Raw genomic sequence first — 17,845 nt, 5'->3', positions numbered from 1 at the left:
AAGATATTAATGTATCTCATAGAACCCCAGAAGTTGAACACTTAAGTTTTGGAAATGGAAAGGGTTTAATAGTAAGAGATCATGTATTTCTGAATTTTTCAGTTAATCAGATTTTCAGTCTCCTCTCAGAGTTTCAGATTTTTGAGAGAGAGAGAATTGGGTTTTGGCCAGAAGGGCAGGGCCATATAGTATCACCCTGGTCTAACCACTGAGGACAGTTTCTGAGAAAAGTGAGTATGAGAAGAGTTAAAAAGGAGTGCCTTGATACTTACGAATATTTGTAGAACTTTCATTAATTCATACAACTTTATAGAGGGAATCCTAGATCTAACGTGAGGGGATGAAAAATTACTTCCTATTTCTATTTCTTAAAAACACATATTTATTGCAACATATTTCATTATTTCCTTCTGTTGTGGCATTTAAGATCCTATTTGACGCATCAGTACCTTATACTGTTGCGTAACTATTAAATGAGCAAACTGTAATGAGTAAGGCTCAGATGGCATATCTGCAAATGAAGACTTCTCTATATGGCTTATTGCTCATTCAAGTAACCTCTTCTAAAACAGTGAGTGGTTAGATAGGGCCAATCTATTTTTCCTGCCCAGAAATTGTTCGGTTATTATGTACGTTGAGGTTAGGTTGTTCTATAGGAGACTAACATAAGATGAACACAAATAATTGTGGCTTTGTGTATTGCCCTTCCATGTAAATGATCTAGAACCATCTAGAATGGTTACGGGGTGACTCAGTGGTCCTCCCAGGACTGTGGTCCCTTCTACCTCTGTGTTTTGGATTTTGTAGTCTGTGACCTTCCTATTCATTGTCCAGATGACTCCAGCCACTTCATCTGAGTTCCAGGGAGTAGGACTGAGTTAGGAAAACAAGAGAGGGTTGATAACTAACAGCCTCTACTACAACTTGTTCATTCTCCTTCCCTGCCCTTGATCCTTCTGGTCATGTCTTCTTTTGGCTGTGTCCACGTGATTGTATCATTCTCATCCCTCCCTTTCTGGCTTTTTCCATTTTGCTTAAATATATAGCTGTATCATTCTCTACTTTCCTTTGATGAACCTTGGGAAAATCAGTTTTATTATTGTTTATTATTTCAGCACTTAAAATGCAGGAAGGTGCCTGTCATGGTGCCCTCTCAGGAATGTTCAGTAATCCAGCTCCATGAATAACCTACTTGGTTCCTTTCTCAGGCACGGTGTTAGGTGCTGGGATTCCAAAGAAGTCACAGTTCCTGTCCTCATGTTAGCTGAAAACATCATGTATAAAATGGATAAAAAGAGGAACAACAACTGAATTAGATACTTCAGAAATGTTCTTTGAAAGCTGAGAAGTGATGTCAGTGTAGGTTGGTATTTGTGATAAGAAATTACATTATTTTAGAGCTTTATTGAGGTCCTTACATGTGGTAGTTACTCTCTATTTTACATTAACAAGAATGCAAAATATTAAAACTAGTCAGATGGTGATACTATGTATTTCGCTGATTGAGGGACATTTTGGTTCTGCCCCACTCCCAATATTTTGTTTTCCTTCTTCATTGTATACACAGATTCATGTGGACAGTGTAGACACTTCTGGGCTTATACTGCGTAAGTCTTAACGGCAAAAATAACATCATATGTTCAGTTACGTATTTTTAGACATTATTTTGTGGGAATTTTTGTGTTAAAATAGTTTTTGAAAATGTGATATAAAATGATTTCACAATCATTTGTATGAATGTATCATTAATTACTAGGAATGTATTTTTACTTCTCTCTGGTTTTCTAACATTTAACAATGGCTGAAGGAGGTTGGTAAAGATGATGAGAAATGGCAGAATATATGAATCGGGTAAGATAGGGGAGCTCCCTGAGTAGATGAAAATAAATGTGTTTCAGCTTAGTTTGTATTAATAATAATGTGATACCAGGAATATCGCAGTCTGACTTAAGCTGGGAGACCGCTCTGGATGTATTTTATTTTAAATGAAAAGGGATTATAGTTTAGAGCTCTAATTTCATTAGTTGGGTATCTTGTACCTTTGGCTTCTGGTATTAAGGATTATGCAGTAGTTAATGCTCAAGACTTGACTTCCAAACAAGTGTGTGTGTGTGTGTGTGTGTGTGTGTGTGTTTAATATGGAGGAGGAGTTTTATTACAGCACAGTGTTAATGACTTTAAACCTCTTTTACATTGGTGCATTCAAATGAAATGTTTGTCATAGGACTGATTTATTAGGTTACCTACCATTTTCAGGCTACCTATACACTATTGACTTTTTTTTTAGGTTTTATTTTTGGCTTATGGTACTAAGCATATAGAAAATTTTTTATTTTTTTAAAGATTTTATTTATTTATTAGACAGTGAGAGAGGGAACATAAGCAGGGGAAGTGAGAGAGGGAGAGGCAGGTTTCCCGCTGAACAGGGAGTCCGATGGAAGGCTCGATCCCAGGACTCTGGGATCATGACCTGAGCTGAAGGAAGACACTTAATGACTGAGCCACCCAGGTGCCCCCCTATAGAGAACATTTTATTTTATTTTATTTTTAAGATTTTATTTATTTATTTGACAGAGAAAGATCACAAGTAGGCAGAGAGAGAGAGGGAGGGAAGCAGGCTCCCCGCTGAGCGGAGAGCCGGATGCGGGACTTGATCCCAGGACCCTGAGATCAGGACCTGAGCCGAAGGCAGCGGCTTAACCCACTGAGCCACCCAGGTGCCCCTATAGAGAACATTTTAGATCAAGTACAGTGGAAAGCAGTATAATGTTTTATGAACTCAGAGTCATATAGATTGGGCGTTCGTTCTCATCCTAGTTAGCTTACAAGTTCTGTGACCTTGGACAAGTCACATTACTTGATTTGTTCGAGTTTGGCGCTCTCTTAGGCAGAATAGGAATTATGTTGCTTATTTCACAAAGATTGTTTTCTAACTAGAACTAGTAGTGTATAAAAGCCCCTAACAGTATCTGGCATTTAGCAGTCACAAGTGTTGAATAAATCCCAGGCATTACCGACAATGGCAACAATAGTGATTTTTAGTCTCTTCCTTCATAACCTTCAGAAAGAAAGCAGGGCTAGGAGTTCTTTTACACAAGTACTTTCTGCTTTGTGATAGAAGACACTGAGTAAAGTCAGCAGTGGTATGAGTAGGAGTTTCAGTGCCAGGGGTTGGTTTCAAAAGCTGTTTTGAAATATACTTAATGTCTGCAGTCTTGCCAGTTCCTTTGCTGAGTACTAGATGTGCAGTGGTTAACAAAAAGATGTGCTGTTTAAATTCAGGTTGGGGAGGCAGACATTAAGGCATCAAGAAATAGAAATATATAGAATTTCAGATGGCATCAAGTGCAGTGAAAGAAATGAGTAAGATGCAGTAGCTTTAGAGTGAATTGTTAGGGGAAACCTCTCTTGAGTTAATTTAGTTTAAGATCTATATATTGTATTACTTGTTCTATTGTGTGACCCCACAATATTACTGTGTTTTTCCCCAAAAGGTCCGGTTTCTGGTTCCACACCACTGTGGGTTTAAAAGATTGTTTGTATAAAGCGAGGCAGTGAGTCAGGGGAACAAGTAGTTCATGGTCTAGCAAGTAATATGACCTTGTGGAGTCGGAATATAATTTTTTATACCCTGTTCTCAGTGTATGTTTTTACTTTGTGTTTCTCTCTGCCTTTATTTTTTTCATGCCTTTGTACCTTTGAAAGGGTGATTTTATTTATCCATAAATGACCCTGCTCTTTTGTCATTCTAAGTAAGACTCAGTTCAAGGTAACCTCTCCTTATGCGGCTTATTAGAAGAATTATCTTTCTAAAATGCAGATCTGAGCATGTTATGTGTTTAAAACATAATTGGTTTCCAGTTGCCCTTTAGGAAAAAATAAAAAAATTCTTAAAATGGCCTAAGGGTCTGTCATGCTGTAGCCCGTTTGCTTCTTCAGCCTCATCTCCTATCAACTCAGTTCTAAGTGCTTTCAGTAGGTGTTCAGACTGTGGGATCTTGGCTTCATGGTGGTGGTTCTTAGATTATTAGAAGTTGTCCAGTTCAGCTGCTTATTTTATTTTATTTTTTTTAAATTTTTTTAAAAGATTTTATTTATTTATTTGACAGATAGATCACAAATAGGCAGAGTAGCAGGCAGAGAGAAGGAGAAGCAGGCTCCTTACTGAGCAGAGAGCCCGATGGGGGGCTCGATCCCAGGACCCTGGGACCATGACCTGAGCCGAAGGCAGAGGCTCAACCCTCTGAGCCACCCAGGCGCCCCTCAGCTGCTTATTTTAAAAATGGGATTTCTTTCAGAGGAGAGAGGGTAAGGGGATGGGCAGAATGGGTGAAGGGGAAAGGGAGATACGGGCTTCCAGTGTATGCATGCTCTGTCTTTCTGTCTCTCTGTCTCTCAAATGAGTAAGTCAAGTCATCGTCGTCTTTTTTTTTTTTTTTTTTTTTTAGATTTTATTTATTTAGTTGGCAGAGAGAGAGATCACAAGTAGGCAGAGAGACAGAGAAAGAGGGGGAAGCAGGCTCCCCGCTGAGCAGAGAGCCCGATGCGGGGCTTGATTTCAGGACCCTGAGATCATGACCTGAGCTGAAGGCCGAGGCTTAACCCACTGAGCCACCCAGGTGCCCCCCCCCCTTTTAAAAGATTTTATTTATTTATTTGACAGAGATCACAAGTACGCAGAGAGACAGAGAGAGGGAGGAAGCAGGCTCCCTGCTCAGCAGAGAGCCCGATGCAGGACTTGGTCCTAGGATCCTGGGATCCTGACCTGAGCAGAAGGCAGAGGCTTTAACCCACTGAGACACCCAGGCACCTCGCGCCCCACCCCCCTTTTTAAAGAGGTTTCTTGGGGTGCCTGGGTGGCTCAGTCACTTGGGTGTCTCATTCTTGATTTTGGCTCAGCTCATGGTTTCAGGTTTGAGCAATAGAGCCCTGTGTCAGAGGTTTCTTTGAGCTCTAAAATACAGTGATTTAAGCACCTGCTTTTCTAGTTTCTAATTCACTGCCTGCCTCCTTTCTTTGGTCGTCTTTCTGTCCCATCTGTCATCATGCTTGGACAATCATAATCCATGGGCTGAATGAAGTTAATATTCATAGAGGTGAGGTTGAGAAGATCAGCAGATTAGAAAGCCTGTAACACTCCAGTCTCCTTTTTCAGGTTACTAGTATCAGGTTGTTCTGATTTATAATGATCACAGTGTGACGTTCTGATTAATGACAGTCTCATATTAGGGAAGAACTCCAAAGGCAGGAGTGGAGCACTGTTTGTAATGTATTTTTCTGTATTTCCTCTTACATGGGGGAGTGATAGCAACAAGCACTCACTCTTTATATTCATTAGTATTTAGATACATGAAAGGAAAGGCTAAGGAAACTTGGTGCCCACAGCTGAGTTCTTCCTTGTGTCCTGGAGGCAGCAGCTCCTGTGCACTTGAATTCTCAGAAGAAGAGGAGAAATCTCAGCATTAAGAAATGAATATTAGTTATGCTGAGCGAAATAAGTCCATCAGAGAAAGACAGTTACCATATGATCTCTCTGACATGAGGAATTTGAGAGGCATGGTGGGGAGTTGTGGGGGTAAAGAAGAAAAAATGAAAGAAGGTGGGATCAGAAGGGAGACAAACCATGAGACTCTTAATTTCACAAAACACCAGGTTTGCTGGGGGGAAGGGGGTATAGAGAGGGTGGCTGGGTTATGGACATTGGGGAGGGTATGTGTTGTGGTGAGAGCTGTGAAGTGTGTAGGCCTGGTGATTCACAGACCTGTACTCCTGGGCAAATAATACATTGTATGTTAATAATATATTTTTTTAATTATTTGACCTTTTCTTTCTTTTTTTTTTTTTTTTAAAGATTTTATTTATTTATTTGACAGAGAGAGATCACAAGTAGGCAGAGAGGCAGGCAGAGAGAGAGGAAGGGAAGCAGGCTCCCTGCCGTGCAGAGAGCCCGATGTAGGGCTCCATCCCAGGACCCTGAGATCATGACCTGAGCTGAAGGCAGTGGCTTAACCCACTGAGCCACCCAGGCGCCCCATGTTAATAATAATTTTTTAAAAAAAGAAATGCATATTAGGCGTCTGGTTAGTATAATGCTGTGTACAGGGATGTGGTAGACTTGAATTATTTCCTTTTAATAGTTCTATTGCAGTGACATGGGTGGAGTATTATGCTAAGCAGAAGTCAGTCAGAGAAAGGCATTTCATTTATGTGGAATTTAAGAAACAAAACACATGAGCATAGGTGGGAAAAGAGAAAGACAAACCAACAGACTGAGCTGGAGAGAACTGATGGTCACCAGAGGGGAGGGGGTGGGGGTTGATTTAAACAGGTGATGGGGATGAGGGAGGGCACTTCTAATGAGCACTGGTGTTGTGTAGAAATGTTGAATCATTGGGGCGCCTGGGTGGCTCAGTGGGTTAAGCCGCTGCCTTCGGCTTGGGTCATGATCTCAGGGTGCTGGGATCGAGTCCCTCATTGGGCTCTCTGCTCAGTGGGGAGCCTGCTTCCCTCTGTCTCTCTCTGCCTGCCTCTCCATCTACTTGTGATTTCTCTCTGTCAAATAAATAAATAAATAAAATCTTTAAAAAAAAAAGAAAAGAAATGTTGAATCATTATATCATACACCTGAAGCTAATATTACTACACTGTATGTTAACTAACTGCAATTTATTTACTTATTTATTTTTTAAAAGATTTTATTTATTTATCTGACAGACCGAGATCACAAGTAGGCAGAGAGTCAGGCAGAAGAGGAGGAAGCAATCTTTCTGCTGCCGAGCAGAGAGCCTGATGGCGGGGCTTGATCGCAGGAACTTGGGATAATGCCCTGAGCTGAAGGCAGAGGCCTTATCCCACTGAGCCACCCAGGCACCCCTACTTACTTATTTTTAAAGATTTAATTTATTTGACAGAGCACAAGCAGGGGGAGGCAGAAGGATAGGGAGAAGCAGGCTTGCCACTGAGCGGGGAGCCTGATGGGACCCCAGAACCCTGGAATTTTATGACCTGAGCTGAAGGCAGATACTTAACCAGCTGAGCCACTCAGGTGCCCCCACTAACTGGAATTTAAATAAAAATAGACATAAAAAATAGTTATAGGATGATTTTTATTGTGCATTTTTCCCCCCCTCTTCATTGGTTGGTTCTGACTGGGTAGAGCAGCAGACAGCTGTAAGGTGATGACTGTGTCAGGTACTGTGCTGGGCATTTTTTGCAGGGGATTTGTTTTGGGGCTTTAAAAAAAATTTACACTAGTTTAGTAAGTTAGATGTTTTTATTCATCTCAACTTTGCACTTGAGTAACTGCTCATAAAAGTGAAAGAGCTTGCCTGAGGCCACCACACTCGGTGGTGGAGGTAGGTAGTATTTGAACCCAGGTCTGCCTGGCAGAAAGCTTCTGTCTCTTTACTACTTCACTACTCAGCATTAAAGACCTCTTTTTCCTTCCTGCATATAAATTTTATTGCAGGGAAAGGAGACACAAATTAATCATATTAAAATGGAACTTTTGGGGCTGCCTCGTGGCTCAGTAGGTTAAGCCTTCGCCTTGGCTCAGGTCATGATCTTAGGGTCCTGGGAACAAGCCCTGCATCGGGTTTTCTCCTTAGCGGGGGGTCTGCTTCCCCCCCGCCCTCTGCCTGCCTCTCTGCCTACTTGTGTCTGTCAAATAAATAAAATCTTAAAAAAAAAAAAAATCAAATAGAGCTCTTTTTATTTCACCATTCCTGAGATGTGTTCTGTCCTGTCTTTGGTGTGAGGGGTTGGGGTTGTAGACGGGATGTCGGGGCGAGGCTGTTGTGAAAGGAAGTTACAAGGAGACTTGACATCTGTACACCTTATGCTGGCTCTCACACTGTTGAGATGCCTGTGATTCTTCTTTTACTCTTTCTCTTCTCTTTCCCCTGTTCTATTAGTCGGAATGCCCCTTTGTGACATTCACTACACTGTGAATAAATTACGTCTTTCTTCATTGATGGACGGTGAGCTCAGTGAGACCAGGGCTGTGTGTATCTTGCTCAGCACCTTTGGTGCTGAATAAAAATATCCCTAGTCGTCCAGATCTGTTTGGTTCCTTGGGTTGGATAGTGGGTTTTTGGGGGGTTGGATACTGGGTTAGGATAACAAGTGGTACTCTTATTGGTGGAGTGACGGGAAAAGATTAAAAGATAGGAGTTTTTGGAATATGGAGCAGAAGGAAGGAAATGGAAGGGGGAAAAGAAAAGGGTACAGTTGACAAAGAGGGTGGGTGGGGGGTTGTAGGTGTTCTCACTATAGGACCGGAAGCTGCAAGTTCTGTCGTGTAAGGCAAAGGAGCGTGCAGGTGGGTTTTGTGGAAGGCCAAGCCAAGACTTGTGCTGGAAGACGTTGGCTGTGTGCTCTTCACTTTGGGTTGGGTGGATTAGGACCTGATATTTAATAGCTTTTACTGGAATTTGTGTAACATGTATTAATGATTTTTTTTTCATATTTCTGGTCTGCTTAATCCAGTACTTAACTGGGAAGGAGACTGGTTGCAGAGTAGGAGGAATCCTTGTTAAAAGAAATGGCTTGACATCCTTAGCAACAGCTAAAAATTCCAGGCCTCTTTCTCAAAGTCGAGTAAAATTTCAGAGGACTGATGTGAGTAGGGAGCAAAGTTTTAAAACCTTACATGGTTTAGCCGCCCCCCCTTTCTTCTTTATTTATTTTTATTATTTTTAAATTTTATTTTATTTTATTTTTTAAAGATTTTATTTATATATTTGACAGAGAGATCACAAGTAGGCAGAGGCAGGTGGGGGGGGGGGAAAGCAGGCTCCCCGCTGAGCAGAGAGCCTAATGCAGGGCTCGATCCCAGGACCCTGAGATCATGACCTGAGCTGAAGGCAGTGGCTTAACCCATTGAGCCACCCAGGCGTCCCTAATTTTTTTTTTTTTAGAGTAGGCTCTTCTTCCATTGTGGGGCTTGAATGCAGGACCCCAAGATAAAAAGTCACTTGTTCTACCTACCAACTGAGCCAGTCAGGCACGTACCCTACCCCTGCCTTCTCTTCTAATCTCAGGTCTTACACTCCTCTTAAGCTTTGACATCCTCCTTCCTTGCTGCTTCTCAAACCCGTCCAGGTTCCCTGCTTTAGGACTTTCCACGCTAGTGCTTTTTTTCTTCCTGCTACTTTTCCCACAGGTACCCACTAACTTGCCCTCTTACCTTCAAATCTCCAATGTTATGCTGTGTTTGAGGCTTTCCTTTGACCTCTGTGAAAAACACGTCCGCTGACCCCTCATACCTCTGCATTATTTTTTTTCTGTACCACCATTTGGCATTCTCTGTGTCCTGTCTACCCTCATTGGAAATTTAAGTTTCATGGAGGTGGGGACTTGGTTTTGTTCATTGTTGTATCTCTAGTGCCTGGAACAGCAGTGCCCAGAACTAACATTTCCCTTCTACGTGGGACAGTGTTTCCATTGTCTCTTCGTACCCCTTTTCACTTAAATCTTAATTCTTCCAATGTTTTTGAGGTTCCAGCTCAACTCCTAGCTCAGAGAAGACACTTTTAATCATCTCCTAGTAGCTGTTATATTGAAACCAATTTTCTGTTTTTACTTCTGTGAAGTGATTTAACATGGACTTCTTTGATCCATCTCTGTTTAAGAGAATTCTTTGGAAAAATGTTAATAATCCACAAGCGTGTGTTCATTCCTAATGTTTTTTGTTTTTAATTTGCTTTAAAATTCTAGGAATTGAAGCCATTTTTTATGAAGGAAGTTGGCAGTCACTTTGATGATTTTGTGAACAGTCTCATTGAAAAATCAGCATCCTTAGACAATGGTGGGTGTGCTATCACAAGCTTTTCTGTTCTTGAAGGAGAGAACAACCACAGAGCTAAGTAAGTATGAGTATTAGTTTCTTTTGGTGCAGACATGTTCTCTGATAATGCTCAGTGGTCAGAATCAGTACTGCAGTAAAAATGCCTGGTTTCACACTGTGGTGCCACTTTTTATTAGCTCTGTGTTGCCTTGGGCAAATTAACCACTTGAAAGGTGGATTTCTTCTTCTTCTTCTTCTTCTTCTTCTTCTTCTTTTTTTTAAGATTTTATTTATTTATTTGACAGATCACAAGTAGGCAGAGAGGCAGGCAGAGCGAGGGGGAGGCAGGCTCCCTGCTGAACAGAGAGCCCGGTGCAGGTTTGGTGTGGGGCTTGATCCCATGACCTGAGCCAAAGGCAGAGGCCCAACCCACTGAGCCACCCAGGCACCCTGGGTTTCTTCATCTTAATATGAGGATTATAATAAATCCGTACATCATTGAAGACTGTGTTGACTTACAGAACAAAAGAGCCAACACTTGTTGCATGTTCTACGTTTAAACCAATGAGTCCACGAGGTTGGTACCAGAACTGCTTGCTGCAAGTTAGGATGCCTGAAGTGTGGGACAGTTACATGTCCAGGATCATACAGTGGGTATTGGAAGCCAGAGCCTTGCTCAGGAGTCCATGCCCTTTGTCACATCAGTAAAGAGCCTCTTTTTTTTTTTTTTTTTAAGATTTTATTTATTTATTTGACAGAGAGAGATCACAAGTAGGCAGAGAGGCAGGCAGAGAGAGAGGAAGGGAAGCAGGCTCCCTGCTGAGCAGAGAGCCCAATGCGGGGCTCGATCCCAGGACCCGGGATCACGACCTGAGCCGAAGGCAGAGGCTTAACCCACTGAGCCACCCAGGTGCCCTAAGAGCCTCTTTTTTGTACTCAATCCAGTACTTGCAGTAAAGTTCAGTGCAGTTGGTGTATATATGTTTCTGATTGGTCGGGCATCCAGAGCAGCAGAAGGAAAGCTATCAAAGGCCAGTATGTGCTAATTGCCATTCTATGCTGTCTCCAGTTTTATGCCCCAGTGGTCTCTGACAGTCTTGTTCTGGATTACAGTTTGACCACTAATAGTTGGGTGGTTGTGCAGAAAGCCCTAAAAAAGGTAATAATGCTAGATACTCACTGTGTGAGATTTTAGTAACTGGAGGCAACCTATAAGATCAGGAGGGTGTTAGGGATTGTTGGAAGTCCTTTGACATTAGGGAGGGTGAAGGTCTCATAAATTTTCGTACAGTTTCAGAGGGCAGACCAGTAACAGCCTGTGAACTGGAGTATGGCTAGAGGCCTATCTCCGACCTTAGCGATGTTTAGGAGAAGGAAGAGGGGTTGCCAGTGTTTGATGCCAGGAATGTGTTTCCACAGGGGCCGGGCTGCGGTGTGCTTCTGAGCGCCGCTCTCGTGGGGTGTGCTTAATGTTTCTTCCTTCTCACCAGATCTGCATGTATCTACCTCATTGCATTTTTCAGGAGTAAATGACATGCATAGAACCCTTGATACCTGGGTCAGTGAGAAGGTGCTTTATTACATGCTGTAGTTGGTAATATATTCTTTCTCTTATGCATAGGTTTAAATGTCTTAAAATACTTGAAGTATTTATATTTTATTTTAATTTTTTGCTCTTCCTAGAGATTTCAGAGCACCTCCAGAACATGGAAAGATTTTTGTTCTAAGGCAATCTCTCTTAGAGTGAGTATTTTTAGTTGCTTTTATTAATTATAAGTTTGAATTAAAAACTACTCTGATTATTAAAATCACTGCTTAATCTTTACATGTTTAGTGAGTTTGTTCTGAATTCATGGAGATCATTAGTTTTGGTACTTCTTGTACATTTGCTGTCTTGCTCCTCTTTTGTGATTTTCTGGTTCTATATGTAGTTTCAAAGGCGGGGTTAGAGGTGAACATAGTTATCTGTCCTCTGACAAATTTCTTGAAGTTGTATATAGAGAAAACTGGTTACCCCCAAAGCTAGAACAAGTGTTTTCTAATTAGGTATACCCCTCATGAGTGTTTTGGTGGTGGTGTTTCTTGGTATATTATGTATTTTTTATCTCTTAATGGCTAGCCAGCTTAGAAACCTGATAGTTTTCTCAGACTTATTTTAAAACCCTGATTGTGTGAATTTTATAGAGAAAATTAGACAGTATAAATTACCTATGGGACCTCATGTGTGAACGGAAAAAGATGTGCTTTGGGTAGACAATGAATATTTCTTTTGTACTGTTCTCTGAGTAGATGATTTATTTATTTACTCAGTTGTTCCTCAGAATACTGCTGCAGTTTCACCTGTGTTAGGATAGGTCATCTGAAATAGTTGGGCTGGTGAAAATTACCTTGAGTGTCTTAATGTGCTTATTTATGTGTCAGTGAGAGAGAGAGAGAGAGCAAGTGGAAGTGCGATAGAGAGAGAGAGAGAGCAAGTGCAAGTGCGAGCGCACAAGCAGGCAGAGTGGCAGGCAGAGGCGCAGAGAGAAGCAGACTCTGCTGAGCAAGGAGCCCAATGTGGGACTTGATCCCAGGATGCTGGGATCATTACCTGAGCTGAAGGCAGCGGCTTAACTGACTGAGCCACCCAGGCATCCCTTAATGTGCTTTTTTAATTTTAATTTTAATTTATTGTTTTTAAAAGATTTTATTTATTTGTCAGAGAGAGAGAGGGAGAGAGAGCGAGCACAGGCAGACAGAATGGCAGGCAGAGACAGGGAGAAGCAGGCTGCCTGCTGAGCAAGGAGCCCGATGCGGGACTCGATCCCAGGACGCCGGGATCATGACCTGAGCCGAAGGCAGCTGCTTAACCAACGGAACCACCCAGGCGTCCTGTAATGTGCTTTTTTAAAAACAACATCTTACACTTACCACAGTTTACTTTCTGTACACCACCTTGATCTATTTGATGAGAAGGCCATATATCTAGGGGAAGATAAATTATTTTGAACATTAGAAGATTGTAATGATAGAATTGTACTATATGAAAAAAAGAGCACTTTAAAAAACAAAAAAGTTACTTTTTTACAGATAGCCAGACAGCAGGAACATGGAGTATTGGGAGAAGCAGGCTCCCTGCTGAACAGGGAACCCATGGTTGGGCCTTAGTCCCAGGACCCTCTAACCATGACCTGAGCTAAAGGCAGATGCTCAAACGATTGAGCCACCTGGGTGCCCCTACAGTGTACTTCAATTACAAAGCTTTTTATTTTTTTATTTTTTGTTTTTTGAAGATTTTATTTATTTATTTAAGAAAGAGAATGAGGGCATGCAAGCATGAGAGGAGAAAGGTCAGAGGGAGAAGCCGACCCCCTGCTGAGCAGGGAGCCTGATGTGGGACTTGATCCCAGGACTCCAGGATCATGACCTGAGCTGAAGGCAGTTGCTCAACCAGTTGAGCTACCCCGGAACCCCTAAAGTATACTTTAATTACAAAGTGTTTTTTTTTTTTTTTAAGATTTTATTTGTTTATTTGACAGACAGAGATCACAAGTAGGCAGACAGGCAGGCAGAGAGAGAGAGAGGGAAGCAGGCTCCCTGCTGAGCAGAGAGCCCAATGTGGGACTCGATCCCAGGACCCTGAGATCATGACCCGAGCCGAAAGCAGCGGCCCAACCCACTGAGCCACCCAGGCGTCCCAAAGTTTTTTTTTATTGTTGTTGTTGTTTTTTTTAAGATTTTATTTATTTATTTGACAGATCACAAGTAGGCAGAGAGGCGGGGTGAGGGGGTTGTGGAGAAGTAGGCTCCCCACTGAGCAGAGAGCCCAATGAGGGACTTTATCCCATGACCTGGGACCTGAGCCGAAGGCAGCGGCTTAACCAACTGAGCCACCCAGGCGCCCCTATAAACCTTTTTAAAAGAGATTTTATTTATTTTGGAGAGAAAGAGTGCGTGCACATGCACCAGTTGGGAGAGGGGTAGACGGAGCAGGGAAGCAGAGTCCCTGCTAAGCACAAAGCCCTGCCAGTGCCCTGCTGAAAGAAAGGCTAAAAAGAACAATACCACCTCACACTAGTTAGAATGGCTAAAATTAACAAGACAGGGAATAACAGATGTTGGTGAGGATATGGAGAAAGGGGAACCCTCTTAACACTGTTGGTGGGAATGAAGATGGTGCAGCCACTCTGGCAAACAGTATGGAGGTTCCTTAAAAAGTTAAAAAATAAAGCTACCCTACAACCCAGGAATTGCACTCTTGGATATCTGCCCCAAAGATACAGATGTAGTGAAAAGAAGGGGCACATGCACCCCAGTGTTCATAGCAGTAGTGTCCACAATAGCCACACTGTGGAAGCAGCCGAGATGTCCTTCAACAGATGAATGGGTAATGATGTGGTTCATACATACAATGGAGTATTACTCAGGCATCAGAAAGGATGGATACCTAACTTTTGCATCAACATGGATGTAACTGGAGGAGATTTTGCTGATTGAAATAAGTCCGTTATCTTAGGGTTTCAGTCATATGTGGGATATAAGAAATAGGGCAGAGGACAGAAGGGAGGAAAAAACTGAATGGGAAGAAGTCAGAGAGGGAGAAAAAAAACCATGACAGAATCTTGACTCCAGGAAAGAAACTGACAGTATGGAAAGGGAAGTGGGTGGGGGCTGGGGTAACTGGGTGATGAACTTTAAGGAGGGTGCATGATGGAACACTGGGTGTTACATAGAACTAATGAATCATTGAACACTACATTAAAAACGAATGATGTACTTGCTATATGTTGGCTAATTGAATTTAAATTAAACAAAAAATATTTTAAAAAGGCTAAATCATGACCTGAGCTGAAACTCAGAGTTGGATGGATGCGTAACCAACTGAGCCATGTGGGCGCCCCCTCAAAACATTTTTTTAACTAGGGAAGTAAAACACATATTTTATGGCTCAGGTTGATTTTTACTGGAATTTGAAGATCCTTAATCCAGGGTAATCTAAAATGTTTTTGAAAAGTTAATGTAGATATGAGCACACATCTTCACAAAAACAAGGCTAAAAAATTTGTTTTAGTGAAATACAAGAAATTACCTCTCGAAGAAAATGTCATCTGGAAAGTCACTGCTCTATTTTGGAAATAGCCCTGTTTTAATCAAATAAAAAGATAGGTGAGGATAGAAAATAACGATATTTGTAAATGGTTAAGTTTATAGACATGTAGGGTAGTAGTTGGATTATAGAATAGCACTTAATAGTAGTTAGGTATAGGGAGTGGAATGTAATAGGATTAAAGACAAACACTTGTTAACATTTGGAATAGCTTTTGTGTTTCCTGTTTTGCCTACCTGAGAAGCACTCACTTTCGGCAGGTTTTCAAAAATGCTCCCATTTGCTTAAGTGTTTGATACCCATACTGTTCTCTCAGGGTAGTATCATTTTATTGGAAAGAGCCTTACCCTAAGCTTTTACATTCAGTTTTTTTCTTGGCCGTGGCATTTATGGTCTGTGCTTCACGTTTCATATTCTGTCATTCCTCTTGGAGATGTTTAGTCATGATTACTATTTGAGGGTGGGTTAAGAATTTGCTGAACTGCCTTAAAGACTTTAATGTATGGTGCTTTAAAATGAAATATAATTTCATTTGTTCGAACTGTATTTACAGTGAGCTGTTTGAGGTGGACCACATCAGAACAATCTATCACATGTTTATTGCCCTCCTCATTCTGTTCATCCTCAGCACACTTGTTGTAGATTACATTGATGAAGGAAGGTAAGACAAGAAAAAAGACGTTTGGCTAGTTGATGCATGGGGTGTTGGGAGTTTTCATGGTATTATTTAAATTTTGGTAAATTTTGGTGTTTCGGGTGAATTTGCTTCAGAAAATCGCAAAGCAGCTGATTGGAGGGTGAGATTCTTTTCTCCCAAAAGGACAACTAAAAGGAATATTAGAAGTTTTATTACTTTTATTTATTTAATTTTTTACCTTTATTTTTAAAATGGTCTATTTTAGGAGTCCATAATTGGTAGTTTCTAGGTAATTTTCCAGATGGGACAATTTTGTATATATGATTTAAAATTTTCTCACTGTGGTATGCATTTCAGGTTATTATAAAAAATAAGTAGCTTATTAGAATTTAATGTTTGAAAACCTTTTCTTTCTTTTTTTTTTTTTTTTTAAAGATTTTATTTATTTGACAGATCACAAGTAGGCAGAGAGGCAGGCAGAGAGAGAGAGAGGAGGAAGCAGGCTCCCTGCTGAGCAGAAAGCCCGATGCGGGGCTCGATCCCAGGACCCTGAGACCATGACCTGAGCCGAAAGCAGAGGCTTTAACCCACTGAGCCACCCAGGCGCCCGAAAACCTTTTCTTTTAAAGATTTATTTTTTAGTGAGAGAGTGCATAAGCTTTTGTGCATGAGTGGGGGTGGGGGCAGAGGGTGGGGTGGGGAAGAGAGAGGGCAGTGGGGAGGAGTCTGAAGCAGAATGCAGATTGTAGGTGGAGCCTGACTCAGGGCTCGATCCCAGGACTTGGAGATCATGACCTGTTCTGAAACAGTCAGACACCCAACTGATTGGGCCACTTAGGTGCCCTGAAAAACTTTTCTTATTAATATAAAAGTGAAATAAAACTTTAAAAATGACAGTGTGGTCATCATCCACCAAATTACGTACATTATATTATATTTTGAGGTAATGGTATAATAGTGTATTAATAGATTTTTGAATTCTTATTTCTGAAAAATCATCTTTTTTTTTTTTTTAAAGATTTTATTTATTTATTTGACAGAGCGAGCACAAGTAGACAGAGAGGCAGGCAGAGAGAGAGGAAGGGAAGCAGGCTACTGGCTGAGCAGAGAGCCTGATGTGGGGCTGGATCCCAGGACGCTGGGATCATGACCTGAGTCGAAGGCAGAGGCTTTAACCCACTGAGCCGCCCAGGCGCTCCCTGAAAAATCATCTTTTGAACATAGGTGATTGCTGTTTGAATACTTTTATGTATTAAATTACTGAGAGTTTAAAATTTATTAATGATGGACTCTAATCACGGCTTGAAGTTTTATTATTTTAGGTCATCTTGGGTATCTTATGTTCAAATACTATATTACTTTAGGACTTTTAGAATATTTATTGTTGGGTTATATTGTGAAGCAGAGGCTTAGAAGCACCTTTTCTTCTCGTACAACTTTACCCTCTTGACCACAATGGATTAATGTTGTTGTATTTTCTAAGTTTGAGAGTTCTAGGTGTAAAAGTTTTGAGTTCTGTGAGTCAATTAGTGCATATTGAAAATTTACTTTTGTGCTCTTTCTCTGTGCTTTTTCTCTCCAGGCTGGTGCTCGAGTTCAGTCTCCTGTCTTACGCTTTTGGCAAACTTCCTATTGCTATGTGGACATGGTGTACTATGTTCTTGAGTACACTTGGTGTTCCCTATTTCCTCTTTCAACGTTGGGCCAGAGGTTATAGCAGGAGTACTCACCCACTGGTCCATTCTCTCTTCCATTGCTTCCTTTTCATGGTCTTCCAGATTGGCATTCTAGGTTTGGGACCAACATATGTTGTATTGGCATATACGCTACCACCAGCTTCCCGGTGCATTGTTATACTTGAACAGGTAAGGTTTTGAGGATTGCCCGATGCAATGCTATGTTTTGTCAAAATAATAATACTAGTATTCTTTTACTTTCAATTGTATTAGTTGGGTCAGTTTTCCTGTTAGTTCTTCATGCTAGTATTTATAAAATTAAAGTTTTAAACTAGATCATCTCGTGTCTTAAAATTCATACTAGCTTCAGTGTTCTTTGATTCTTGGTAATGAAATTATATTGAGCTGTTTAGGACGAATTCAGATTTTATTCTTGAACACTTTGTAGAAGTCACTTATTTTTATTTATTTTGTAGAAGTCATTTAAATGATAAAGTTGTTTTGTAATTAAAAACTCTGCCTTTAAAAAAAATTAAAAAAAAACTCTGCCTTTGAGGTTATCAGATTCATTGTTCTGTCATACAAACTGTTGCTGTCTGAATAAAGGATTTATTTTGTTTATACACCCTTCAGAATTTTTGGACTTAAATTGGCTGTCT

The 17,845-nt window shown here is 41.0% G+C and overlaps 1 protein-coding gene and 1 long non-coding RNA gene across 7 annotated transcripts in view; both read left to right on the top strand.

Moving 5' to 3' along the window:
• LOC309850341 overlaps positions 1-17,845 on the top strand; it is a 208,821-nt gene that overhangs the window by 174,594 nt on the left and 16,382 nt on the right. The window lies entirely within an intron of this gene.
• The window catches only part of SOAT1 (sterol O-acyltransferase 1), a 75,772-nt gene that overhangs the window by 46,085 nt on the left and 11,842 nt on the right, over positions 1-17,845 (top strand). For 4 of the 6 annotated variants that reach the window (XM_082704094.1, XM_082704093.1, XM_082704092.1 and 1 more), the window contains 4 exons: positions 9,718-9,866; positions 11,471-11,530; positions 15,427-15,534; positions 17,093-17,375. In XM_082704094.1, the coding sequence (XP_082560220.1) occupies positions 9,718-9,866; positions 11,471-11,530; positions 15,427-15,534; positions 17,093-17,375 (600 nt within the window). The remainder of the gene's footprint in view (positions 1-9,717; positions 9,867-11,470; positions 11,531-15,426; positions 15,535-17,092; positions 17,376-17,845) is intronic. The other 2 variants (XM_082704095.1, XM_082704097.1) reach the window with 1 other exon arrangement.

This window comes from Mustela nivalis (assembly GCF_964662115.1).
Source record: "Mustela nivalis genome assembly, chromosome: 16".
NCBI classification, from domain to species: domain Eukaryota; kingdom Metazoa; phylum Chordata; class Mammalia; order Carnivora; family Mustelidae; genus Mustela; species Mustela nivalis.
The sequence above is the reverse complement of the archived record's forward strand: the minus strand, read 5'-3'. Positions and strand labels throughout refer to the sequence as shown.